This window comes from Halichoeres trimaculatus, unplaced genomic scaffold (genome assembly GCF_033239565.1).
Source record: "Halichoeres trimaculatus isolate MK-OKI-2021-1 unplaced genomic scaffold, fHalTri1.1 fHalTri1_scaffold_11, whole genome shotgun sequence".
Lineage (NCBI taxonomy): Eukaryota > Metazoa > Chordata > Actinopteri > Labriformes > Labridae > Halichoeres > Halichoeres trimaculatus.
This window is the reverse complement of record NW_027437189.1, coordinates 27,516,239-27,543,570: the sequence shown is the minus strand read 5'-3', so window position 1 is coordinate 27,543,570 and position 27,332 is coordinate 27,516,239. Positions and strand designations below refer to the sequence as shown.

The window sequence follows — 27,332 nt, the reverse complement described above, 5'->3', positions numbered from 1 at the left end:
AGACTGAACTTTTTGTATTTATCATAATTAAGATAATTTACCTCGTAAAAACACATCTCATGTTAAAAATCACTTCCAGTGTGTATATATTTATGCCTTTAGTCACAGTGGTGTCAGACAGAGCTCGAATCCCAGATCTACTCTCAGGAAGGGGAAATGTTAGGTAACACTTTACTTTAGAGGTTTGCCAATTTCATCACACTTAGGTAATAATTGGACAAAGTTTTTCTTATTTCTTTGAAATTAGCACATAACTTCCTTAAAATAATGTCCACATTTATTGTCCCAAGTCACTATTGGTAGGTTACTGGTTTTTTTTTCAGTTTCTTTGAAATTCACTCCAAATTGCACGGTAAGAAGGTGATGATTATCAAATAATTTATTTGAAATTAAATCACAACCCACCACAAAATGTTTTTAAAAGTATCCCAACGTTTCTGCTCCTTCCAGAGAAGCAGGTGATAAATAGCTGCTTAGTTCATGAAACAGAAGTTAGGTTCATTGTTTCCTCTGATAATTACCTTTGAAATGTTCAGTGAATAATTCAATTTCCCAATAAACAGTTGATAGTTAGCTATTTGTTATTTAATTTCACCAAGTTCTTTAGTACCCAGTTTGTTGATATGCATAATTGAGATCACATGTAAAATGATAAACCTTTATGATTAGGCCTATAATGTTTTACATGATACAACTGAAGGCTTTAGATGTGATATTCACCAAGAGTGGGGTTGTAAACTGGTTTTACCTGATTGTGATAGACACTGTGAGTACAGGCGCACTGCAAAACAGAATCTGGCCAGAAGCTATGTGCTAATTTTCACCAAATTCTCATGAAATGTTTGGGGGTAGTTTCAAAGAAATAAGAAAAAACTTTGTCTAATTATTACCTAAGTGCGATGAAATTTGTGGATCTCTAAAGTGAAGAGTTACCAAATGTTCTTAGTGAGAACGATCAATGCTATATCAGCGCACCAAGGGGTAGTGTTTGCACTAATGCGGGTTTACGAAGCCTCCTCTTACAGAGCTTCAAACCCAGACCCTTCCACCACCACCTTTGAAATCGACAGGCTAAAAGATGCTTTCTCCCTCCGAGTGATTGACCTGTTTTTAGCCTCTGTATCCGCAGTCCTTGAGTGGCAGTGTCATAAAATAGTGTAGTTACCTGTTCGTCACACAGTGTGAATTATTCATACTCCCATAGACCACAGCAGATCACCCCTGAAGCGCTCCAAAGGAGCCTTTGAAGCCTTGAAGCTTCCGCAGCAGGAGCTACAGCTGTGGAGCCCACCGAGCACCTGCCAGGCTGGGAGTGTGGGGGTCTTTGCATTGTCACTACATCATAGCGGCTCACAGTACCCCCCACCCTTTGGCTTGTGCTTTCATGTGCTTCCACCTTTTGGTACCTTGTCTCTCTATTCAGCGGGGTGTGTGGAGGAGCGCCTCCGCCACTGTGCTGGGACTGCTGGCTTCATTAAGTGTTTGACTTCCAGTCGATATCTGATGGTGCATCTTAATCAAGGAGCTGCAGGCCCCCACAGCAGGGACTAACCTTTCCTTCAACCCACTTTTTTTTTTTTATCTTGTGCTGTCTCAGTAACTGTTTCCTCTATTAATCGAAGTAATCAATCGTCCTTATGCAAATGTACAAACAAGCACTGAGCATATGATTTATAGAAAATTAAATATCAATGGGCGATGCGTCATGCAGATGTTATTCGTACACTCCACTATTTTCCTAATCGCTATCGATGAACTGCCTCAGAGCCACTTCCTTCCTGTGCCAATAAAGCAGATGGATGTGAAAAGCAGACAGAGAAAAAATTGGCTGCAAAGAGGCTGATCCGTGGATCAGACGAGTGACAGCAAAACACTTTAGAGTGATAGAGAGACGCCGAGACGGAAGAGAAAGATGCCTGTGTGTTTTTCAGTGCTGGATTAACACTCCACCAGTTGCTCTGCTGCTCTCTCTTATTACCTTTGTCGCAGCCATTCATGCCCATCTTGCTTCCATCTGGACACACGTTGCACTTCATGCCCTTCACTCCCGTCTTGCAGGAACACAGACCTGACATCTGCTCACAGTCGTCCCGGACTGAGCCTGTGGCGTCGCAGTTACACGCTGACATGGACAAGGAGAGGGACGGAGGAGGATTAATTAGATGGAGACGTATCAACAGGACACAACAACAAGAAAAGGACAATAGCTGGGTTCATGTAGAGAAGGAGAAGCTGTTTGGGGTCTCAGAACGCTGTTCAGGTACATCTTCCTATATCTTAGAGTTAGTAACAGTGCACACAGCCTCAGGAGCCACAGACGGAAGAGAAGTCACAGACACACCTCTCTAAAAAAAAAAAAAACAACCTCAGGGAAGGACATCAACCCCATCATGTTCCTGGAATCAATGATGTTATTTTTTCCTCCCCTCTCGTTGAACCTGGTGTTGGCGTGCAGCGCGCTGTCTGCGTGCTGAGGGTAAACCTTGTTAAGGTCAGGCCACAGGTGAGGCACCTGCAGACTTCCTGCTGTTGACTGAAAACGCTCTGTGGCTTTGGGAGCTTATGTCCTGTGATATGTTAGCGGCAGGAAACGAGCTGGTCGCCATATTGCATTACAGCCAGACAAACAAGGGGTCCTGACACTGTTGTTCCCTGAATACAAATGAAAGCAGCTCATTTCATACAGTCCTGACAGCACTGAAGGACGAGGGAGCGCATGTTTCCTCAAACGCTGTGGCTTATAGATTATCTTTACGTTAAACATTTGTTATTTCTGAGAGTCCACAAAGACTTTTACATCTTTCATTTATTCTATTTAATTTTTTATTTGATTAGTTTATTTGACAGGGACCATGCAAAACAAGAAAGCTTTCAAGCCAGAGTTAGCTACAGAGCTAATTTTCATCTGTGGTCCCTGGGCAGGAAGATGTAGAATACAAATAATAAAACAAGCATACTAACATTTAAACAATATATTCTCAACAACAGTCCATCACACATTTAAAATCATATTTTTGGAGTACATATTTTCCTTTGATGCAGTAGATGCTGAGGATTAAATCAGCGATCACATGATTGTTTTCCTTGAGTCATAATTTCAGTTTACATTTAAAAACTCTGAGGCTTGTACAGTCTCTAATGTAGGTAGGAACTCCATTCATTTTTCTGCTGCTCTGACTGAAAATGTAGTTTCTCTAAGTTTAACAGGGCAGTCTCCTCTTGCTGATGCCCTGGTCTCCCTTAGATTATTCTTGTAGAGTAAAACACGTTGTTGAAGTGGTGGTGGGGTCTGACCATGAAATAGTTTCTACATCAAACACATATCTGCATTAAAAAAACTGTCAAGGGTCATTAAATTATATTTTTAATGATGTTACAGTGGTGTTAGCTCCTTGGTTTGTCATCCAGAGTTTTCAGTGACTGTTTGTATAGCGTGTATGATGGTTTTAAAGTAGCTGCTCCAACCTGGGACCAGCTTGTGACACAGTAAGATAAATAAGAAAAAATCATTGAGTGCAGCCAAAGGTAACTGATGCCTGACATGTCTGAAGTTCATCAGGCTTCATCCCACAGTAACCCATGTTGTTGAGTTGATTAGAAATGTGATGTGATAATCTACATCTATATAAATGCATCTTGACATCTGTTTGGTAATTCATGCCCAAACTGGGGATCAAACTTACGACCAGTTTGAGGAGGACTGAAGCATCTGAACACAAAGCACTGGCTCTACTAACTGTGCATCACTAAGTGCTTGATTTTCTTTGAACTGTAAATGTTAAATCATTTTATTCTATTTTATTTTAACACTTCTCCTGTCTTTGCTACATACTGCATTAACCAACTCATACATTCGTTCACTGATAGCAGAGGCTGCTATGAGAAGTTCCCATCGGTATCAACTCATCCTATTTATACACAGCTTCGTGAACCACTTTGGAGCATTTCAGGTCTCGGTGTCTTGCCCTAGGACACTTTAGCATGTGGCCCGTGGGAGCGAGTATCAGACCTCCAGCCTCTGAGGTGAGTGTCTGACTCTACCGCTGAGCCACAGCCGCCTACTTCTAAATCCCTTTAAAACGCATGTTTGATTTCTGACTTTATTGGGCTGTTTGAAAAAAAAAAAAGGGAAGTGTTCTTGAGGTCAGAGCTGAAACCTCAGAAACAGATATCCAGAAACACAAATAAAAGCACAAATCTCTGTGTGGCTGTCCAGAGGATATCTTCTGATGTACTGCGAATGAGAAGGTGTAAAAAAGCTTCCAGCAATTTGTGGGAAATAATCAGAGGCAGGATGTTAACAGTTGCTAGCATCATCACTAATTGATGCTGGTATTGTTCATGTGATTATAAACCTCAGCACACTCAGGAGTGTTTCTCTACTTACGTGTGCAGCCGCTCATGTTCTCAGTCACGATGCCGCGGAAGTTCCAGAAACCAGGCTCACAGCGGTCACATTTCTGCCCCCCAACGCCGGGCTTACAGGAGCACTGACCGGTGGCTGGATCACATGAGCCTTTGTAGGAGCCGTAGGTGTTGCACTGACAGGTGCCTGAGCAGAAGAGAGTACGGTGGATGTCACTTCTACCTCTTTACATCACTGCTCCTTCTCAAAGCATTCCTCACAACAGCTGGACGCTGCTTACAATCCCTGTCACAGGTTGATGCTCGGCTCAAGAGTCAGCTAAGCTCTTTTCAAAACTTAAACGGTGGATAAAGCACGCTTAGGTGAATCTCTTTGACGAAATCTCTGTATATCCTGATTTCTTACTCTGCATTTTCTCCATTTACACTGTATCCTTTTGCTAACAGCTTAATGCAGCATTTTCTCCCCCATCGCTGTCATCAGATGGAGAGATTTTTCTGTTGATATGGTGCAACATTATCATAATTATTCCTGGATTAAGATGAAACGTTCTCCACTCTGCAACTTTGCAGCTGTAATTGCAGTCAAGGACAATAAGCCGTATAAGCTATATGCTGAAACAGCCTGATAGTATCTAAAACTACTTTTCGTGAGCACAAAACAAACTCACGACATATAGAAGGTTATCAGGGGTTAAAGCAGGACTAAGAGGAGGTCTTACTGGGACATCCGGCCAGACCGACTCCCAAGGCGGTCGTCACGTTGTCGAGGCAGCAGCCGTACACAGACAGACTGCAGTGCTGGGGTTCTGGCTCGGGGAATGATGTGGGTGAAATCGCTGATGAGGAGGAAAGAAAAAGGGAGGGGAGATTGGAGATGGCACAAGGAGAGAAAGGAGAACAGCAACATTTTGAATGATTATATTAGTGAGGGGAGAGAATTAGACAATGCAATCCCGAAGCAACATGTAACTTTTCCCGACAATGAGATTGGCTCGAGGGGCAGAGGTGGAGAGGCTGGCAGCGGGCTTCAAGATAACAATTCTATTTGCTCCTCCTTCCACAATGGCTCAAAATCAGGGGGAAAATGATGCTATTACCTCCAGTGAAAACAAACAATGGCGTTGCTTGTGAATGTGCAGAAGCTGACATTTACCACCTACTAGGAGGCATGTTCTCTTCATTTGTTCTTGTCTCATACTACTGGATTGCGCTGCTGCCCTACAACCTCCCCCTCCCAGAAAGAGAAAAGAAAGCCGGCTGCATAATGTGAAGGAATGTGCCAAGCAGTTTTTCTGCCTGTTGGAGAGCTCCTTTGTCTAAGGATGCTGCAGCCTTCAAACTAGTGTGACAGCTCGGAGAAAAGAAAAACATTCAGCAAAATGTGCTCCTAAAAGTTGGCGATTCTCCAGAAAATTGGAAAAGAACAACAATACATACAGCGAGTGGGAGAGGAGTTTCTTTTTTTTTTTTCTTGTAATGGCCGAGGCAGAAATATCATTGTTTAAATTCTCTCCAGGCTTTGCAGTGGAAAGTAAAGTTGTAGAGATAGAGAGCAGAATTCTCTCCCTCCCCTTTTTATTTCTCTCTGTCTCTCTCTATTCCCCTCTCGATCGCTTTCTCTTGTGTTGCTCATTTGGAGTTTGGAGGCTGGAGATACCGGGGCCATAAATCACACTGTTACTGGTGTGGATATGAGCCTCAGCCTAATGGTGATGACTCGGCTCGCTCTTTTTCCAGTGCTTTCCCACTCCAGAGATGGGCTTTGGACACAGTTCATTTAACTTGCCACTTTCCGGCGCTCCATACGGCTATCTGTACTGAGCCTATTAGGACAAGGAGAACTTTTAATTTCATATGTTCTTCCACCCTTCAAGGGTTTTTCCTCTTCAATGGGCATTGTCCGGTACAATGCAGCTCAGCTGTGACGTGCAGTATTACCCCTCACACAGACTCCAAGGTCTGCTGCTGTGCTTCCTCTCCTGTTGTGTTTGTAGCATGTCTTTATGATCCTGCAAGGGCACATCTGCACGTGGACGCTTCGGTTGTTAACCCACAAGTGTTTCATTCCATATTTACATCCCTGACCCAGAAGGGAGTTCAGAGGCAGAGATAAACGGTTAATTAAAATGCCACAAGGTAAACTTTATAATATGCATGCAGCAGATGACATTATCAACATGTCATGGATAAGATGGATTTTTTTCTTTTAATCCAAAACACAATCTGAACAGAGAAACCACTCTTGGTTTAGAAAGCATTTTAAAGCAATATGTTTTGCATTTTAACCAATGTTATCTTGTTATTTTGTTTTAGCCCTGTTTGGAGTCAGATGTCACCTTGTTTGGGATGAGGGTAAACACCAATTCTGTGTCATTTAGCTTTTAATATGGAATCATTTACTTTAAGTTCTGGGATGCATTTGTTTTTCATTCTTTTATCTTAAATTTTTTTTTAATTTTTATTCTATTATTTTACTGTATCTACCAGATTTTAACATATCGATTTCACTGCACTGATTTTATTTTCACTTTGAATTGTATATGCGTCTTCTCACCTGTTGCTGATTCTTGTTGTCGCTCTGTTCTTTGGTGAAGCACTAATTGGGCTGCATGCTAGAATGTATGAAAGGTGATTTTTTTTTTTGTGGAAATGGGGTTGCAAAAGGGTGGAAAAACTCCAAAAGATCTCAGAAAAGGTACCTAAAATTTTTCCTGGGTAAGTTCAGCCTTGGAATATTGGAAATTTTCAGGGTGTTGTCCTCTACTTAAATTATTTTTTCTAAAAATTGGATTACTGAAAAAAACATTTTTATCCATCCATGGTCCTGTGAAAGAAACCATTTTGTGACATTAAAGATGACGACCAGACATAACGGCCACTAAAGATGGTGAAGTCCAGATCCTTGATGAGTAAAGAGCACGGCCTCAAGAGAGGCTAAACTCAACGTTCTGACATTTTTTGACTGGAATGTTTCTGTGGCTCTAAGAGGACATACAGGATACTGAATATGTCTAGGCTATAGCAGATACCTGAATTTTATTCTATTTTTCACCATTCATGGTTTTTGTTGTTCTGTGACAGTAACTATTATAGTTGTATCGTTCTAAAAACTGAAAAGTGTCATTAATAAGTGTTGTATCAGGTATATCTGCATGTATGTTTGCTTGTGACATATATTTATGCCGATATTCATGAATAAGTTATGGAAACCCCAAAAAATCCCTGAAAATTCATTTATAATGTCATTAAAAACACTGCATTAAGCATGTGTTCATCCAGAGATTTCCTGACAAGTCTCATTCATTTCTGAAACTTCCAAGGAAAAGTTTCCAACTTTTCATGGTTCTGGAGTTACCAAATTAAAATTTGGAATCACTAATTCTTCAAACCAACACATTAAACTTCTGTAAAACTGCAAAAATTCAGCAAATTTGAACTCCCGTGAGGAGATTTTCCTGACTCCCAATTAGATAAAGTGGTTCCTGATTTTTTTTCCTCACATGCCAAAAACTTAAAAATCTCTTCCCACTCGTATTTGCTTTGAAGAAAGCAAAAAGACTGTATCCGGAGCGTTCTGTAACCCACTTAGTCTCACACCCACACCACTGTAAATCCAGGCATTGGAAATATCTCTGAAGAAACAGTTAACACTTGCGCTGAGAGCTTTGTTTGCTGCTGTAGCTCATAAAGAGGCAGTGATATTAATTAAAGCTTGTTTCATAACCAGCTAAACTCAAGCTAGATCTTTATAGAAAGTTTAAAAAGATGGAAACATGTTTTGGCTCCACTTCTCAGTTTTTATTTACTTTTAATCGGTTTATTTACTTCAAATGAGAGCAGCTTAAATACAAACTGTCTATCACACAGTTTGTCTTTATTTTCTGTTTTACAACAAATGAAGACAATGACGTTAGGTAACGTCGTGCAAAAGTTAAAACAAAAAATAAAGACCTTCTTTTTTAGAGACGTGCATAAATTGAACAACTTTTGCAGCCCTGGGATCTTGCCCCCTGCTGGGTGTTAATAAGAACACAGGTTTAAGGTGTTTCCCCATCCATCTGGCTGGAGGTACGACTTTTTCTCACATTCAGTCTTTGATCAAGACCTTCATTAATAAAAAGGTCCCTCTCTGTCTCTGTCTCTGCCGCACAGTGCAGACATGTGCCCATAAGTTTGTGGAGCTGAGGTCAAGTCAAGTTTCTCCTTTACATGTCTAATGTAGAGGGCAGTGAAATTCCCAAAGATCTGAGTTTTTCCATTTGCCAACAGGAGAAAGAGAGCCGGGAGCAGTGGCAGCCATAGAGGGCTTCTCAAAAAAAAAAGGATTGATTATCCACGGACGGTAGAGAAGCGTGACTGTCAGTGCCCAAGGAGGCCGGCTTAGGAAGGGAAGAAGAATCTGCAGGGATGTGTGAAAACACTGGCGGCTCCGTCTTTCACTCTCTTCCCTCCACTTCTTCCTTTCTCCCTTTTTTTATTTTTAACCCAGGGGGAATCAAACAGGCTGCAATTATCACACGAAATCCCTTAAGTGCCTTTTGCCCTGCTCCCCCTGGCCTGTTCTAGCATCAGAGCAAAAGCCCTTCACAGCCATGGAGAGGAAGAGGTCTAACCTTTGCTACTTAGCCGCTGATCCGACGTCTATTTGGGCTGATAAAGTGCCATTCATTTGCATGTGAAGAGAGAGGTTTTTTTATGTAAGTAAGAGGGGTAAAGTACTTTCCTGAGGGGTTAAGAAGCATGCTTGTGAGGACAAGTTTAATGGTTTGGGTTGTCAGGATGTCTGAGCAGGGAGGGTGAATCATTATTGCTGTCAGCTCAGTTCATGCATGAGCCAATGAGAGAGATTTTTAAACTCTGCACACCAGCTGGCCTCAGAGGACCGGTCAGTCTCACAATAAGAATGAGAGTATTTCTGAAAAGCTGCAAATGTGTCAAGTCAGTCAAACCATGCCTGAGCGAATTACACAAAGAGCAAATCATATTTAACCTTCATTTCATTCGCTCTTGGCTGCAGTCGTCACCGTGCAGAGAAACAACAGAATCATATTCCTACTACGGACTTTAAAACCCCATCAATGGATGAAATGAGAGGAGAAATGAGATGTCAATGACTATGAGTCTTGGTGAGGGTGCTTCTGCGTGCTTTAATGACAGTTTCTGTGAGTGGTGTAATGTACCGACCTGTACAGGGTCCCTGATTCTGAATCAACAAGTGCTCTTGTTTCTCACATCTGGCCTTCTTCAGCTCGCACTCGTTGCTGTAGGTTTTTCCATCTGAGCCGCAAACCTTTGAAAAAAATCACAGGAGATTAATATCACATAACCTTTGATTGGATCGTCTGCTCTTTTTCACTGTTTAACATTCCTTACCGTGCAGCTTCTGTCACTTAAAGTCAAAGCAAAGCAGACAGAGCTTATGCTAGATTTACAAAAAAAAAAAAATAGTTGTTTAAAAATGCCTCAACTTTAAGTCTGTTCACTCTGACCTTTCATCCACATCTCAAGGTCTTCCCCAACTTAGCTGCAGTTATGAATTATTCCAGCTTTTAACAAACGTTACAGCATAACTCAAGTTAACATGACGTCATTACAATGTTTTGTCAAAGATCCTCTGTCAGTTAAGAATAAGATACAACTAGAAAAGCACTCAGAGAACAATTGTCACGCAACACTTTAGTCCTGCTTTAATGGTATACTCCCTTTCAGCAGACTGTCTGCTACAATTTGGTGTTAGTTGCAGTTTTTTACGATAATTTGTTTCCTGACAGAGTTGAAAGTTATGATGACCCAGTTCATATTTCATATTCCAGATCTTAGTATCCAGAATATTGCCAGGATCTGGATCGTACTTTTACATCTGTCAAAAATTATGGTGACCTTGTCTTGTATTGTTTCACAAAGCAATCCAACCATTTATTGTGGAGTTATATACACATATGGTGAAAACGGTGCTATCTCACAATGATAAAGAATCCTTTAAAAAAATCCTGGATCCAAACGGTGATCTGGATCACCTCCAAATTTAATCGCTTACTCCTTATCTCATTTTGAACATTTTCTAAAAAATTCATCAAGATCTGTTTGTTACTTTTTGAGTTATGTTGTTCACAGACAAACAAACTGTCTCAAAACATAATCTCCTTGGTGGAGGTAAAAATCAGAAGCAGCATTGATTGTCATGAGGGTTGTAAAATACGTGTTCCACAACAGTGTTTATGAAAATGGAAAAAATGATGAACAAAAGTAATCTGGCCTCTCTTTGTCTGGTTGTCTTCAGGCTTTAAAAAATACAAGGTCTCCTTCTCAGATTTTAAATGAGATGCTGTTTTTAATAGGCCTGTTTTTATTTTATTGTGTTACAGTCTTAAACATGTTTTTATGTATTACAATCCATCTTAGCTCGATCCTGCGTGTTGATACACTCTGTCACTCTACCTGAGGTCATGGTTTGGTTTTAATTAATTTCAGTATTGTTGTATCTGTTTAGTTCCTACACATGTCCCTGACCTTTCGCTCCTGCTTCTTGTTTTCCACGCCCCACGTGTTGACCTCACCTCAACTCAAATCCACATGTGTCTCATTACCCACTGATTTTCTGTGTATATATTCCTCCTGAATCTCCCCTGTGGTTGCCTGTTAGTTGTGTTTTCCCTTGTTCCAGTCTTCTTCAGCTGGGCACATACAGTGTTATTCAATAAATGTCACAGTGAGAAGGGAACATTGCACTACCAAACTGTAAGGTCTGACTGTGAAGCTTGCCAGGGAGATGGTCAATAAAGTTTCCTTTGAACACTTCCACACATGGAAGTTAGGATCAAAGAATAACAAGTTTCACTTTTTTTTACATAAAAACAAAAGCTGAAGAAGCTTGGTAAAGAGGTGGTAGAGCCGTTGAGCTGGATTGCATTAGATTGCACAGGTGGTCATGATGTTATAGCTGATCATTGTGGGCTCTGGACCCCATGTGAAATGGCTTCCTGTTTAAGATTTTAAATTGCTGCTTTTTGTTTTTAGAGCTCTTAATGGCCTTGCTCCCCCTTATCTAGCTGAGTGTGTGTTAGACACTCTTTCCATTATAATTATATTGTATTTGGATTTTTGTGTTCTGATGTTGTTGATTTAAATGGAAAGCACTTGGGTCACCTTGTGTGTTGTAAATGGCTCTGTAAAATTCAAGTTGATTGATTGAAGTTGATGCTTTAAGATGCTGTCTTCCAGTGTTGCACAGACTTTTTGACAGGCAGGGGCGAAAAGAAAAAAAAAAAAAAAAAAAAGCTGCTGTCTTCCATTTGGTACAACCAGGAGAATAAAAGTTTGGGTAGCTGACGTATCAACTTCATAAGCTGTCTTTAAAATCAGCTTCAGTTTGTGAAGTGCATGCCTGGCCTTACTTGTTAGTTGTACGTGTGTTTTGACCAGTGCTTGTATTTGTGATTCTGTCTTTTTGTCTGCAACCTTTGGGCTGTTTGATCTACACCTGACCTGTGAACCCACTTTTTTTCAACATGAGACACTTTTTTACATACGTTTGTACTTGTGTGAGTTATGGTCCTACAATCAGTTCCCATTGATTGTCTCATTTATGCTAAGGGCGTTTTATGGAATTGAGAAACAAATTAAAAAATACAAAAAAACAAAAAAAAACCCCAGCTTGTTAGTCCAAGCATCCCCAAACAGCACATTTTAAAAGGGAATGATAATGGTAAAAAAAGAAGAATCTGTCTTTCACTTGTGTTCTGATTCTGGTTTGAGTTTTTGCCATCAGGAAGACATTTTTTGTTGATGCAAGGTTTGATCTTCAACCTTTGGTTCAGAAGTGTTTTATCTTATAAGAAACACTTTGACAAATTTACACCAGGAAAAGCTATTCTTGTTCATTTTGTCACTGTGGAAAAACACATGTGTATCACCTTGAATAACAAAAAGCCAGATGTGATGATTAAGAGGAGTGCTTTTTAATAAACTTCTAAACTGAATCATCCCTGAGCAATGTGAAGATAAACTCTGCTGCAAATAACAAATATCAACACAATTATGTTTAATGTTCATGTGCTTTGACTCCACGCAGAGAAAAGACATCAGCTGTGGCTGTTGTGTGTTTTCTGAGAGCAGCCGTACCGGGTTGTTGGGCACACTCTGGCAGGTGAAGTCACACACACATCGATCGTCCTCGGCATCCTCGTCCCACGAGCCTCCGAACGTACGACAGCGGTCCTGTTCGCAGCTCTCCACACCTGAGCCTGAGCCTCCTGAGCCACAGTCTGCATTTAAAACACAACACAAACACACAATATGATCAATAAAACACACAAACACACACAGGAGATGCCCCTTTACCTGTGACTCAGGTAAAAACAGTGTCCTACTTTCATTCCTCTTTGAAGCTGGGCTGGATTTATACATCAGGAGCGTCACAGAGTTAGCAGAATTTACATTCCCCTCATGCTGCTGAGAGGAAAAAGGGAGCTATAGGCGCTTCTGGTAGCAAGAGATAATGACCAACTGTAGTCAGGGCGAGAGATTGACTAAATAAATTAGAAGCAACATCTCTGAACAACCAGCGAGGCATCCTTTTCATTTCAATTAAATCAGAGACAAAAAAGGGAGGGAATTATTAACTCTGGCCTCCAAGTGTGCAGAGAGAATTGGTGGCAAGACATTGCTTTATGGGTGCCTGCCTCCCGATATGAGAATACGACTAATTGCAAAGTGTTCTGTAAAATCTAATTATCGCCTGAGACTTTAAACAAAGTTGTTCCAGCAACTCTGTGACCCTGGCAGACCTTTTGTTTGCACTTTAAGGGCTCTTCTCTGGAGCAAATGGTGACCACAAGTTCCTGGAAGAAAGAAAAGGCAAGGCAAAACTCAGCCTTACATCTCTGCGCACAGGAAAACTCTTTTCTATGAACTATGAACTATTCTACAGCTTCAGCCTATGAAGAACTCATGGAGGGTTATACTGTAACCCCTGCTTTAGCTTCTTGATGGTGGCTTCCAGTAAGAATAGATTTAAAGCATTTTACTGATTGCTTTTTGGATTGCATGACCTTCCTCCTCCTGCACCTCTGACTTCTTGGTTCTGTACCCACCAGTAAGTATTTTAAGATTCGGCGGCTAAGTTTTATTTTCCAGAGGAGAAGGAGCTTTTGCTTTCAGGGTCTCGAGGTGCTGAAACTATCTGTTGGCTGAGTATCAATCTTTTGTATTTGGTAATTCTGGTGTTGACTAGCAAGGATGGCATTGTTGATTAATTTAACAGACTTAACACACACATGTATCTCTGACTTAAATATGAAATGACAGTTGAAACAATGTGATAAATAAAATTAGGGTTTGAATGTCTCTAAGGTAAATACAGAAAAACAAACTTTAAAGAATAAAAAAAGACGATATAAGCAAAATATATGGAATATAAAGTGCTCTGTGAAGCTATTTTTAGAGAAATGAAAAAGCTGTTTTGATTTGTATACTCTATTTTCATTATTTTGTCATTGTTTAACTCCTGAGCAAACTTTAGTACAAAGACAGGTTTCTTAACTTTTAAAGCAGTAACCGAAGGGGACAAAAAAAACATTTTCAGCAGGGTGTTTTGCAGTTGCATTTATGAAAAACAAATAGGGGGCTGTTGCAGGGTGCAGGCACGGAAAGAGGGAGGATCCTGCTTTTGAAGTTGCAAATTTCACCTACAGTGGCAGTCCTGAGGGAGATTAGGTGAATGTTTGTGAAGGCAGGGAAGGAAAGCAGTCAGCATGTACGATGGAGAGAATGTCAGAGAGGGAAGGAGAGGGGGAGAGGCACCCCGGGGGCTGGCAGAAAGTTCATTTGAAACAAATTTGTTATTCAAAACTGGAATGCAGGCCAACTAAAAGCTCCCAGCACAGCCCAGAGACTCCAAAAACATCAGGTAATCAGGATGTTTCCTCCTCTCCCGTCTACTTTTAGGCCTCATTCAGCTCTCCGTATTGATGTTCCTTCCTCTAATGGTGAAATCAATGTCCTTGTGATGGAGGTGCCACTTAGCATAACCCATCTTCTAAAGTAGATTATGGAGCAGGTCACAGTGCAGGGGAGGGGCAGGGCAGATGGAGCCCTGGCTCTTCTTTGATATGGGTCATCAGCAATGGGCTGTGACAGCTTTGAGTGGTCGATACAGTGGAGCAGCCTTCACTTCATTAGCAGCGGAGCTGGAGCTTTGTGTAGAGTTTCAGAGGCCGCAACCCCTCCACCAAACATCAGCACTCGTTAGGCGTTTGCTCTGTCTTCATTTCACAAGAGCAGAACCTCAGAGCCTAATCCTTTTTTCCTGGATTAGCCAGTGCCGCTACGTATCGATCGCTAACCACAGTCCAAGTTAAACACAAGACTTAAGTGACGAGGGCCAATGCACAGGCAGATCACTTCCCGCTGAAACAACTGCAGGTATTTGGCTTCAGACATCACCTTAAATCTCAAGATTAAAGAATGCCAACACAGTTTTATCTTCTTTCTGATGCCACTTTGTTTTTCTTATTAAGTGACCACATCTGGCTGCACTGGTGAGTCTCTGTGATGGTCAACAGGATTGCAATGGAAGTGTCTTGTCGATCATAGGTTGCTTTAAAACCTTTCCTTTAGGGATGCACCAATCCAACTTTTCATGTCTGGATACTGATACTGATACTTGGGTTTTGGGTATCGACTGATACCGATACTGAATCGATACCAGTGTTAAATATTAACCTGCATGCTCTACTGTGGGAAAAGACTGGGCATGTTTTGAGTAAAAGAAAAAAAAAGTGTACATATGGAATTACTGAAGTTGATATTCATTTAAACTTTAAGTTTTTAATGATTAACAGCAGTTTGGTTAAAACAGTACTTCAGAACTTACAGTAATGACTGTTTAATTGTAAATTTTTATACCCTGTATCTCAAATCATAGTTTAGCCCTAATTTCAAGTTTGGACCGATCTTTTTCCACCGATACCTGCTCTAGCATGTAGGGGCTGTATCGGGGCAGATACCTGATACCAGGATCGGATCGGTGCATCTCTACTTTCCTTCTCATTGAATGGTACTTTAGTCTACAGAATGAACATAAATGCCACATTAAAAATTGCTGACACCAGCATTACAGATTGTAAACTCATTGTAAAATGTTCACAATGAGTCTTTTTTTCTTGCAAGCAGCTCACTCTATCACCTTTGGGCTGTTTTAAATAACACATACAGCGAGTTTAAAGCACCGTGGCACTGACTTCAACTTTTTAAACCAAGATGCTTCATCAACTTCTTCTTTACAGTCGAAGTCAGGAAAACAGATCACATCAGATCTCAAAGAGATTTAATAATCAGTGCTGCAGCGCTGGCTGTTGGCCACCTGTATCTGCGAACTGTACACCAGCTGAGAAAGACACATTAAACAGAATATGCAGAAGCAGCAAATTCATATTCAGCTCAGGGCCTATTATAGAGGGGAGATAAATAAATAAAAGAGGTAAGACATTAAGAATGGAATAAATAAAAGTGAAGGGTGGAGGGGGGTCCTAATTAGCTGTTGCTCTTTGATGCGCCCACCACATGCGCTGCCTATGAACCTTTCAATTAATACATCCCCAGCTAAGATGGCTGCATCAGCTATTCTCTCTGCGCTGCCCATCCGTTTGAGTTTTACTCAATCATGTCATAAGCTGGAGTCTATTTAGCCAAGGGAGCTCCATTAAGAAGACAGAATTCAGTGGCAGAGAGAAGAAAAGAGGGAATGAATAGCATGAGAAAAATGTCCAAGAAAGACAGAGAGGGAGGAAACATTTGACAGTGGAAATAATAACAGAAGTGATGGAGAGGATGCTGTTGTCAAAGCTGAAAGGAGGAAGAGAGGAGGAGGAGAGGGGGGCAGTGGATAAAAGGAGGAGCAGAAAGTGTGCCTGATGGACAGGGATGCAGATGTTTGGTCAAGCTGTCATGTCAACAGCAGCCAGAGAAGCTCCTGATCCTCACCTGCGTGGTTGTCAGCTTAGACAGCATCCTCTTTGATGTCACGTCAAGGATCGAGAATGAGGGTGGCCTTTGCCAAAGGTTGTGGTGAAGCATGATTTGCATTTGTTTTCACTCCATCTATCAGTGCAGTCTCATGACGTACGTGACAGCGTGTTAGTCCAAATAAAGTTGGGTTAGATAGAGAGGGATGGAGCGTCACGCCCGCTGGGGAGGAGGGATGAAGATGGAAGAAGGAGAAATGGAGTTTTGGTGCCTTAACAGAAGGTTACAGCACCGGTGATGGATGGAGCATGAAGGGAAAAAAATCTGCTGATCTCACTCGATGAGCTCTTTCCCTCACACAGCCTCTCTCTTTGCTCTTTTTGTTTGTCATGCCCTTTCATGTCTTTTGCAGCTTTTATGATCCGATCGATGTGAAGAGCAGGGTGTGGAGGGCACATCACGGTCTGATCCTGCGCTCATAATCTTGTTTATTAAATGTCTATTCAATTAAAAAAAGGGCCCGGGCACCCGTAGGTGATGCACTGCTCTCAGTCGCTACTTTGTCAGTGTCTGAAAAAGGAGCTGAGGCCAGGCCTACCCGAGTGTGAAATTAAACAGGTGATAAATTTCCTTGTATGGCCAACAGTGGGAACACTGTCATTTTTCATTACTGTTAAACAAAAGGCGGAAGAAAACAACTTCCATTTTTATGCTCTGCGCCCCCCTCCCCCCTGGAAGACTAATGAGGATGCTTTTCAAGTCAGGTCTACGTGAGCGAATAAATCACATGTTCACTTTCTTACCAGGCTTATCTGGATGTGACGTATGGAGAGGAGGGCTGATGTAGAGCTCTGCTGCTGTCTGACAAATACAGTCTTTGCTTCTTCTTTTCTGACAGAGCACGATGTGACACAATATATATAAACTCCTAATTTTACCAAAACCTACCATCCATACATCCAGGCCGCGGTACATACATCAACAACAGATGCTTCTTTCTATACGTCGCACAAGAGAAATACCCCGCAGTCAAACACGGATAGTCAAAAGAAAAAACAGCGACTTGGTTTTGATCGTTTTACAATCACCCCTGACTTCCTGTGGAGGGTCTGGGTCAGATTTGAAGGGCTTGAAAGGACCGAGGACAGAGCCTTCAGAAATAGACAGGACGAGTTGTCACCCCTAGGGTGAAATTTATCGATTGCAGACGATCCCATCTCCACCCCTATCTGCGAAAACATCGGTGCCCCTTTTGTCAAGAGGCACAATTTTGACAGAGAACAGTGCAAAATGGAGAGAGACGTGAGTGGGTGGGATGGCGAGCAGCGGCGGGGAGTGAAAAAAAAAAAGATTCTATTGTGTAAGCCTGATGGTTTCTCTGAATCGAAATGAGCAAGTGATGAAAAAAAAGGAGGATGTTCAGAGACAGTGTGAGGAGGAATAAAATAGAAAAACTAAGCCATCACACATCACAAGCAGAGCAGTGCCCTTGGGGGAGTAGAGGAGAGCATTTTCATCTATATCTACAGTATATACACACAGACAGGGGACGCAGCACGTCTGTCTGCTTCATGTGCATACAGTCGCACATTTCTTCATGCTCTACATACAAAAAAGGTCACCGTCTCAGTCAATGAAATGATGTTAAATCAAGCACAAGAAGCTTCGGTGGCACAATTCGCCCAGCAGGCTCCGGGCCAGTTCTGTAGACAATGGGGGGGAGAAACAGATAAGGAGAAAAAGGAAAAGAAAGGAAGACCGCTGGCTAGCAATCAAAATGGAAGAGGATTCCTCTCATATCTATCTGCCCTGTCCTCCATCTACCCCCTCTTTTCTTCTCTCCAGCCATCCCTCCTGCTGGCAGGTGTAATCTGCTCCCCTTCACACCTTGTCAGAGGATGACTACGTCCCCTGTGATGACCCAGCAGCCACAGGGGGGGAGAAAGGCATCACAGACATCTGGGTGCATGACAGCCAGGAGTCGGCATCTCGCTCCCTGAAGTCCTCCCCTAAGACGGGCCGAGTGAGGGACTATGATACTCTGACTCAGTCCGTCAGCGCTGATCAAGATATGATTTGCACGGTGAATTAGTTCTCATTTATTCATGATGTGGGAGAACCACAGAGCTACAGGCGTGGAAATCAGAGATACTCACATTAAGTGCCATCGGTCACACGCTTAAGAGAATAATTGGACAGAAAAGCTGGAAATGTTTACAGCTGGTTCTCAAATAAAACACAAAGAAGTGAACTCACGGAGCTCGTATACAGCATCAGATAAGAACACCAGGGTTTACTTATAAACCTCCTTTATGGTTCTGTTACTTAGTACTTTGTTTCTGTTATTACAGAAAATACATGTGGCTTCAGAGTCACATGTTGGCTATCAATTCAAAGCTTTGATTCTTAAGTCTATTTTTCATCTGAACTAAAATCTCTTCTGTCATGACTCTCCTGTTTTTACCATAATACACCTTTACCACAGTTTTCCAAATGAGATAACATCCTTACACATGAAACTGATCTTAAATAGATCAGTTGACAAAGGCTGGCTGTCAGAGGGTCTGTCAGCCAGCCTTTGTTACTTTTTGCTCTGAGACCTGAAACTCAGGACACTTAATTGGTTGTTTAAGTTAAAACATAAAGATTTTATTGTGTCACAGGTATTGTTCAATGATTTTTAATAAAACAAGATTTAAACACGGAAGGTATATGCAGTCAGTTGTAGAAAATGAAAAAATCTGTGTCAGCCAAAATCGGTATCAGCAGGTCGGGCTTTTTAAAGATCAGTGATCAGCCAGAAAATTGTGATTGGTGCGCCCCTAGTTTTGAGTTAAGCCATTGATATAATTGACTTTTGACTTCCTGGTAAAGGATTGAGTCAGATTTAAAGCTTTTATTTCTAAACTCTTGTTGAGCATATGGTGCATCTGGAAAGTATTCACAGCCCTGCACATGTGATATTTTGGTTTCATAGTTATGATACATTTGCAAAATTTCAAAAAAAAAAAAAAATATTATTGTCATTATGAGGTCTTGTGTGTAGAATTTTGTAACAAAGCTGTAACATGAATGTGGAAAAAATGAAGCACTGTGAAAACTTGCAAAATGAACTGGATAAACTGAGCTGTGGAATATCAACAAGCTTAAAACTGAAAGATTTCTGTGACTTTGATATAAAAGCGATCAGCCTGACCAAAGTTATTGACCCCCAGCGTCCTTCATATGAGGAGTTCAGGTGCTGCCATCAGGGAGAAGGTTCAGTCTTCCCAGGTGCAGCACAAACAGACACAGACTGTCTTTGATACCATCAGCTTTTGGTTTCCTGAATAATCTGTTACCACGGTGACCTGTGTGTGGACAATGCGTGGAACTTGGGGGTGTTGTGTCTGATGTATTTGTGTCTTAGTATTGTTTGTTAATGTGTTGACTACTGTCAGTAAGGTGAACTGCCTCTTGGGGAAAATAAAGTTATACTCTTCTTTACTCTATTCTATTTTTTTCTATTCTACTTTATTCTACTCTACTCTACTCTAGACGTATATAAAACCAAAAATGCAAAAGCATGACCTCTGAGTGCTATTTGGCTCATGTTCCTCACAACTGTTGATCTGAAATCTTGACTTTTAGAGGGTAGTTTTCACTGTTTCCGCAAGATAGACTCTAGAAGAGGGGACATTTTAAAGCCAACATGACTTTTTGTGTTTATTTGTTGAGATTGATAAAAACTGGGAGAAGTTTTGGAACTAAGATAACACTCACTGGTAAATTGGACAAAAAAAGCAAATCCAAAAACACAAAGGCTTTCAACTAAATTATGCTAAAACAAACCAAACTAGTGTAAATAAGTAAGAATTAAAGGGCATAGCTCTGAGTCCATTAAGAGTTGGGGTAAATAAAGAACCTGGAAAATGTGAGGAAATGGAGTGTAACAGGTGAACAAACAAGACAGCCAGAGCATGAACATTTTGCTTCTAAATGCTCCAGCTGACCTGAACTTAATGACCCAGAAGACATTTCTGTCCATGTGACGGGTCGTGTTGTATGACTTTGACTGCATGTCTTGCTACACTCCCCTGTTGGCATGCTGCTGGTGGCATATGCAACCATTCTGAAAGTCCACAGATGACTGAGTTTGGTAGCACAGGTCAGTTGATAAAGATAATTACACCATTTCAAAGGCCGATTGGTTAACATAATTACACCATTTCAAAGTCCATTTCCTACCTTCATCACAGCTGCCAGGCTTCGCCGCATCAATCCTCTTCTTCTGCATACAGGACGACAGACGGAGCTCGCATTCGTTGTTGTAGGTGGTGCCATCACTTCCGCACACCACAGAGAGAGCCTCGCCTATGCACTGCGGGCACTCACACTTATTCTGGACACACCGGGCTCCCCAGGCACAAACTGTGCTGCCGCATGTTTCTGAATTATACACACAGGACAGGGACTGGTCAGAGCAGGAGGGGTCAGTGCAGAAAATAAGACATTCATGGAGTTATTTTTCCTGAATCTATTCACACCAACCCTGAAAATGCATCTCTAGAATAATTTTCAAATAAAGTATCTCTGATCCTTTCCTAATTGTCATGCATGCCACTTCCCCTGTTAAATATCCCTCTCTAAAAACTGACACAGACTTGCTCCCTCAGTAATTCCACATCTGAGTATCTTGCAATTCAAAGAGTTTGTTTGAATATGAGCTGCCTGCCTGCAGCTGTGTGATGGTGAGCTCCACTTGTATTCTTTTTTATCCACATTTAATTTAAAGCCAGAGAAAGAGAACTTCACAGATCATGCATTTTCCTTTCTCCGTCTCTCTTTGATCACCGCGGGACTCATGCATATGCCAGGAATCATTTATATTCCGCGTTTGATGTTGGGAATATGACACGCTGTAGGTATAAGACAAATACTGTGGAAATGCATTACTGCAGAACTTACTGCACTCTCCCTGGCTGACCACCCGGATGTCCATCTGTTCGTTGCAGGAATGCACGTGCAGGTCACACTCGCTCGGGTAGGTAACACCATCGCTGCCACACACGGGCTGGTGGGAGTTCACACACTCGGATGGACACAGACACTGACCGCTCTGAGCATCACAGATTGCCCCGAAAGAGCAATTGGCACAAGCTTCATCTAGATGGAGATAGGAAGGAAGGCATATGAGTTAGAGAGTGTGTGTGTGTGCCATGCTATCCTGTATCTAAACACAATGTATCCTGTCCAACTTTGTATCGTGTCGTGCTGTGTCATATTGTGTCACATCCTATTGTGACCTGTCTAATCATATCTTTTCACTTCGTCTTACATTCTGTCCAGTGTGTGAAACACCCGGCTGCGATGGGGGGGATCAACCCTAACTAGTGCTCCAGTATGAGGCTGAATTCTTACATAGCATGCAGTATACAAGACCACAAGTAATTCATGTACGCACTTTAAACACACATCACCCAGGTTAGCATCATTATGAAGCTGCATGCAGCTACAGGACCACGGAACAACTCTGCCCGGCAACCAAACAGGACACTTGTGCTTCGGTATTGTGCTGGTGTGTGCTCCCACATACACAGGCATATGTGTTACGAGCTTTATCAGAGACAAGATTCTTCTGTGTTCTTAAATTAATTAATTCTTCACAATTTAAACAAACATGACATTAGCCAGTTAAAAAAATGATGTTACAAATGCTACTCAAGAGACATAATATTTTGCAGTTGAGGCTTCCAGAGGGCCTGAAACCGCCCTAGACCCTTGATCCTGTCCTATTTTATTACACTGTAGATTATCGTAAACTCCTTGAGTTTTGTGCCTCATCGAATCACACCATTATCATGTTCTCTCCTTTACTATCATATTGGACTGTACCCTATCCTGTCCTATCATTTCATTTCATATTGAACCGTACCATACTGTAACATGTTGTATCCTGCTGTGTTGTGTCTTGTTACGTCATCATATTTAACTGTATTGTGTATTGTATTGTTTCTGGAAAATATCCACGATTAAATTTATGACGCAAAGTGTTACGTTTTCCTTCCATCAGAAAATCAACATCTGCAACACTTCATCACAGCCTATAAAGAATAACATTGTATGCGTTTGTTAAATGGAAAAAAAAAGCTCACATCAGAGAGAAACTAAACTGCAATGTTAACCTTTAATTTAAAAATCAGTTTTTCTGCTTTTGCATTACAGTAAATGTGTTTTTTCTAACTTCAGTAACATTTTGCCTTTCACACTTCTGTGATAGTGGAGTATTGCATACTAAAACAGATTGAACTTGTGACATGCTAAATGTGTGTAAACACACTGCACTGTAAGTTTAAACTGACTCTCCCTATTTTTTTTCATCTTTCCTCTGATTTTTTTTAATCTTTGCATTAATTTAATTGATTTGTGATCAACATTTTAGTATCATCTTTAGATTTATTTATTCACTGTATACATAAATGGTACATAAGTCCATGGATGGATCTGAAATGTTTACACGATAACACTAAACAGATAGCAGTAAAATTCTCTGAATCAGTTTTTAGTTTTTCTTTCTTGCTGCTAAGTAACATTTTTGAAACAGATGTAAAAAGGGTAGTGATGCAGCTTTCTGTAGTGAGTTCAGAAGAGGCATGGGACAATATTTCAGAGTCCATCTGTTGCAGATTCAATCGATTTGAAACACTTCTGAAGCCACACACCTGTCTATTGAAATGGGTCACAGTCTACATTCATGATAGAGCTACAAACCAAGCCATGAAATTCAAAAAAACCTCTCCACTGATAGAACTCTTCTGAGGCAGATGTGAGGATGCAAAAAAAAAAACGGCCAAAGAGCTGAAAAAGTTCTGAGAGACCATTGGGCTCATCATGGCAGTCTGAACCAACCGAAACTCACTCTTTCTGAAGCAGAAACTAAATAAGTGAACACAAAGAGCCTCAGAAATTCTCTGCAGAGAAAGAAGAGTACCCCAGGAGGACAACCACCTCTGCAGAGGTCCATCAATAAATACTTACAAGAGTGGACAGAACTGAAGACACTTACTGTGAAAAAGACACATCACCAACAATGACCCTGGAAGCATAAAAGGAAGATTCTCTGCTCTGATGAGACGAGAACTAAACCCTTTGACTGGAACGCCAACTGCTTTATCTAGCAGAGGCCAGGTACTGCTCGTCACCAGCCCTGTGGGGAAGCCCCGGCACAAGTGTTTTATTTTTTGGGACTCGTCTCTGAGCAGTGACTTCAAAATAATTGGTGAGAAAAGTAACACCTTTGCAGCTGTAGTTATCACTTTAAGTAAGGTCGTTCATACCTGCTTATAAATATGCTTCTCTCCACCACACTTCAGGAGTGAAGGAGGCAGATGCTCTGTGTCATTTCTCTGAAAAAAAGACAGCTCAGAGATTCCCAAAAGGCTTAACAAGCTTTTAAGAATCCACCTTTTAGTTGGAGGATTCACTTGGATCTCCTCCAGAGAAATTGTCTGTTTCTAGAGGCAGAGTGTTTTCCCTGAAGACACGGTGCGGCAGGAGCAGACACGTTCAGAGTACTGATGTCATACATGTGCAGGAAACATTAAAAAGCTAAACAAAGGTCTTGTTTTAAGAACACTTGTCTGTTTACAAGGCTATCTGAAAATGAACCTGTTCCTCTGACACCACTTACACCTGGAGGATTACATTAGCACAGCTCGCTAACGTATTCAATTAGGGACAGGATAATAACTGCTGCTTATTTGGCACTAATTGAGAGAGGCAAGGCTAAAACCTTCCACATTATTAATCTGTTTATTACTCTTTCATTTCCTTCATCTCTCCATCTAATGATGACATCCACTCCCTGCGTGACTTAACGGCCTTGAAGGGCTCTGTAACGCGTAACGTGTAACATAAGGTAAACTGCATATAGGCGCAATCAACTGGATATTAATAGGTGGAAATGTCCTGTAATCGTGCATAAGGAATTACATGTGTGAAGCAGTTAGGAGAAATATTTCATCTGAATGTTCGATGTGTAATTCTGGCCTGGGGCTTAATTCTGATGATCTTTTGGACAAATTTATTCTTGTTCTTCCAGCATGAATTCTGCATTTCCAGGGAGCACAACATGTGCAGATGCAATGATGTGGCTTTTGGTACAATGTGCACTGGTGTGGAAGCAAATTAATAGTACACAGATCTTGATTTTTGTTTAAACCACCTTTACGCAGAATACAGAAAATAAAACAACAAAACTTTGCAAACTGAGTTATGTCTGATAGCTAGCTTACAAAAGATACTGATTAACTACCACAGTGCCATGATTCACGCCCCACTGTAAACTCTAGATTCCTTCTTTTCTCTGCCAATTCTGCTCCAGCATCAGCCATGAGGACAAAAAGTTATGAGCAAAGAAAACTATTGGAAGAAAATAAAAGGTCGTCCTGCTTGCTAACTCGCTTCTCAAACTTTACCAGCAGAGTTCTGAATTGAGACACTTCAGTGTGAGTGTTGGATATTGAAACAGTTTTATTTTCCTGGTAAAACTGAGCATAAAGATACAATCATACTCAAAACTGTAGGTCATAATGAGGCATCAGTAGCTGAGTTTCCATTACACCTTTTCGCAAAATAAAAGCGATATTTTAGAAGTTTAGATAAAGTACAATTGCAGCATACCGGTGTTTTCGTTACGACTAGAATTGAAACAACTTGAGTAAAATAATAACGCTGCACTGATAGGGATGATGCCGATTTGTCGGCTGTGATCACGCCAACTCAAAACAGGCAGAAACAAAAAACTGAATGTAAATCATCATCTCCAGCTCAATCAATATCAAAACTTCTGAAGAGCCACCTCATAAAGCGTCAAAACTTTTATCCAAATTTCAGAGGTTTTTCGTAATTTGGTGTTTCCATTACCCTTTTTTAATCGCAATGTTTATGTTTTGCACAATTCTAGGCGTAACAGCTAAAATACGCCGGATGTGTCTGCAGTGCGTCTCTGTTCCATTACGGCGAATGGATCAAACAGGTTTCATTCAAATCAATCTGTCAACTTACACAGGATCCATTCTGTTGCAGTACGTCTGTGTGACTGCTCCATTGTGTAGCAGGTAATTCGCAGCCATCCTATTTTTGATGGACGCAGAGCTGTGGCGCATAAATTCAGCACAGGGAAGATCAAGTGAGACAGGAAGTTGTGGCCAGAAACTAAGTAAAGACACCAAGTTACTTTCAAAATGAAATGGACCGTGTCAAATCAGTTTGTATTTAGCTTGACTATGACGATAAACTGACATAACGAGCGGAGCCAGACCAGGAGTCAACAGGTTTGAGGTTTTACAGCCCAACATGTATGAAGAGAGGCTTGTTAGCGGAGACTCCAGTCGTCTGGCTGTCATGCAGCTTGTCGGACTGAACACGCAGCCCTCGTGAGTTGACAAATGCGGTCAAAACGCAGCGCAAAGAAGTCGCACTGCAGACATATCTGGTGTATTTCAGGCGTAATGGAAACGCAGCTAGTATTAGTCAAAAACTCCTCACAGTGTCTTTAAAATATGGTTTACTAATTTAAAAGGCTCTTTATTCCTGTGCAAGGTTATTGGACAGAACTGAACCAAAAACCAGCAACCTTTGGAGAGACGCATTTTTTTGGGAGTTAAAGTTGTAGCTGTTGCAGCATGTCTGTGAAAGACTGCTGATTAAAATAGTGCTCTTACGCAGCACCAAAAAAGTTTTGTTTTGGATTTTTTATTAAGCCCTCAAAATTAGTTTGGAAAGTTTAAAAACTACCTGAAATCCACATTTGTGCTTCAGCATCCAAATTATATTAGACAATAATTTGTTTCCAGTTTTGCTGCAGCAGTGTCAGCTCAGCCGTTTCCTCTTTCAACGTGACAAAGCCACAGTGCAGACGGGCATGTCCATTAAAAGTGTTTTTCAGAGTTTGTCCTGGACAAACTGTTCCAATCCAAACAGAGCCATCCGACACTTTTGGGATTAATTGGAAACCAAATGTGAGCCAGGCCTCAGAACCAGAGTCAGACCTCAGAAAAGCTCCTGTTTGGAGGATGGAAGCAAATCCCTCCACCACGTTCCAAATCTTGTGGACTGAGTCCCAGAAGAGTAGAGGTTGCTTTGGCTACATATTAATGACCGTGGTTTTAGTGCGAGGTGTTGTTTATAGGAGTGTAAAACTGGAGAACTTTATAAACTTTTGGCTTTAAATTCTGATTGATGATTATAACTCAGGCTGAGTATTAATTTGCCGCCAGAGGTGAGACGTTTCATCCCAAAAAGACGCTGCCGGTTGCTTTGAAAGGTTTGGATGTACTGAGATAAACAGGAAGAGGAGGCCTTGTGGTTTTTTGAAGATAGATGAACAGAAAACACAAGTGTGTGTAAAATGAAGGCTGCTGTGGTTGAGCGGCATAACATCAGTTGACGGCAGTGGCGAGTGTTGCCCTTTATCAGGCCCTGTGTCCTGATAGCAGCCTCGCTTCTTTATCAGCACCTGCCCCTCGCACCTGGCTCTCCACAGTGCCTGATCCTCCAGACAACATGCATCACAAACAGACCGCAAAAGACAGTTCAAAGCCTGGAGGAGAGGCAGATTTGTCGCCATTACTGGTAATCTTAAGACGTCCACTTTCTGCCATCTGCAGCTCGGCCATTTGCAAGTCGTCAGCACTAATTTGAAGTTTTATAAGTATGAGAAGTTTAGACTTTGAGGTAAAAGTTCTGTCAGGCATTAACAAACATATTCAGGATGTTGAAATAGTTACATGTTGTTGGAAATATGGATCTTTCATCTTATTTATACACCTTTCATGTTCACCTGAAAAACCTTACTTAAGGAAAACACACCACAGCACACTGTCCATTAGCAAAAAGAGATGTTTTCTGATCTTTGTTTTGCCAGGACTCGTAAAATTTAGAGTTGATTTTATTTGGATAATTGGCCAGATCATTAGAATGAAATGTTTTAAATATTAAAGCAGGGTAACTGGTGTTAA

At 41.2% G+C, this 27,332-nt stretch overlaps 1 protein-coding gene across 11 annotated transcripts in view; it reads right to left on the bottom strand.

The window, feature by feature from the left end:
• Positions 1–27,332, bottom strand: part of agrn (agrin) — a 361,340-nt gene that overhangs the window by 61,297 nt on the left and 272,711 nt on the right. For all 11 annotated transcript variants that reach the window (XM_074681162.1, XM_074681166.1, XM_074681165.1 and 8 more), the window contains 7 exons: positions 21,280–21,477; positions 20,560–20,760; positions 12,490–12,632; positions 9,553–9,658; positions 5,088–5,204; positions 4,388–4,552; positions 1,979–2,122 (listed from right to left, as the gene is read on the bottom strand). In XM_074681162.1, the coding sequence (XP_074537263.1) occupies positions 1,979–2,122; positions 4,388–4,552; positions 5,088–5,204; positions 9,553–9,658; positions 12,490–12,632; positions 20,560–20,760; positions 21,280–21,477 (1,074 nt within the window). The remainder of the gene's footprint in view (positions 1–1,978; positions 2,123–4,387; positions 4,553–5,087; positions 5,205–9,552; positions 9,659–12,489; positions 12,633–20,559; positions 20,761–21,279; positions 21,478–27,332) is intronic.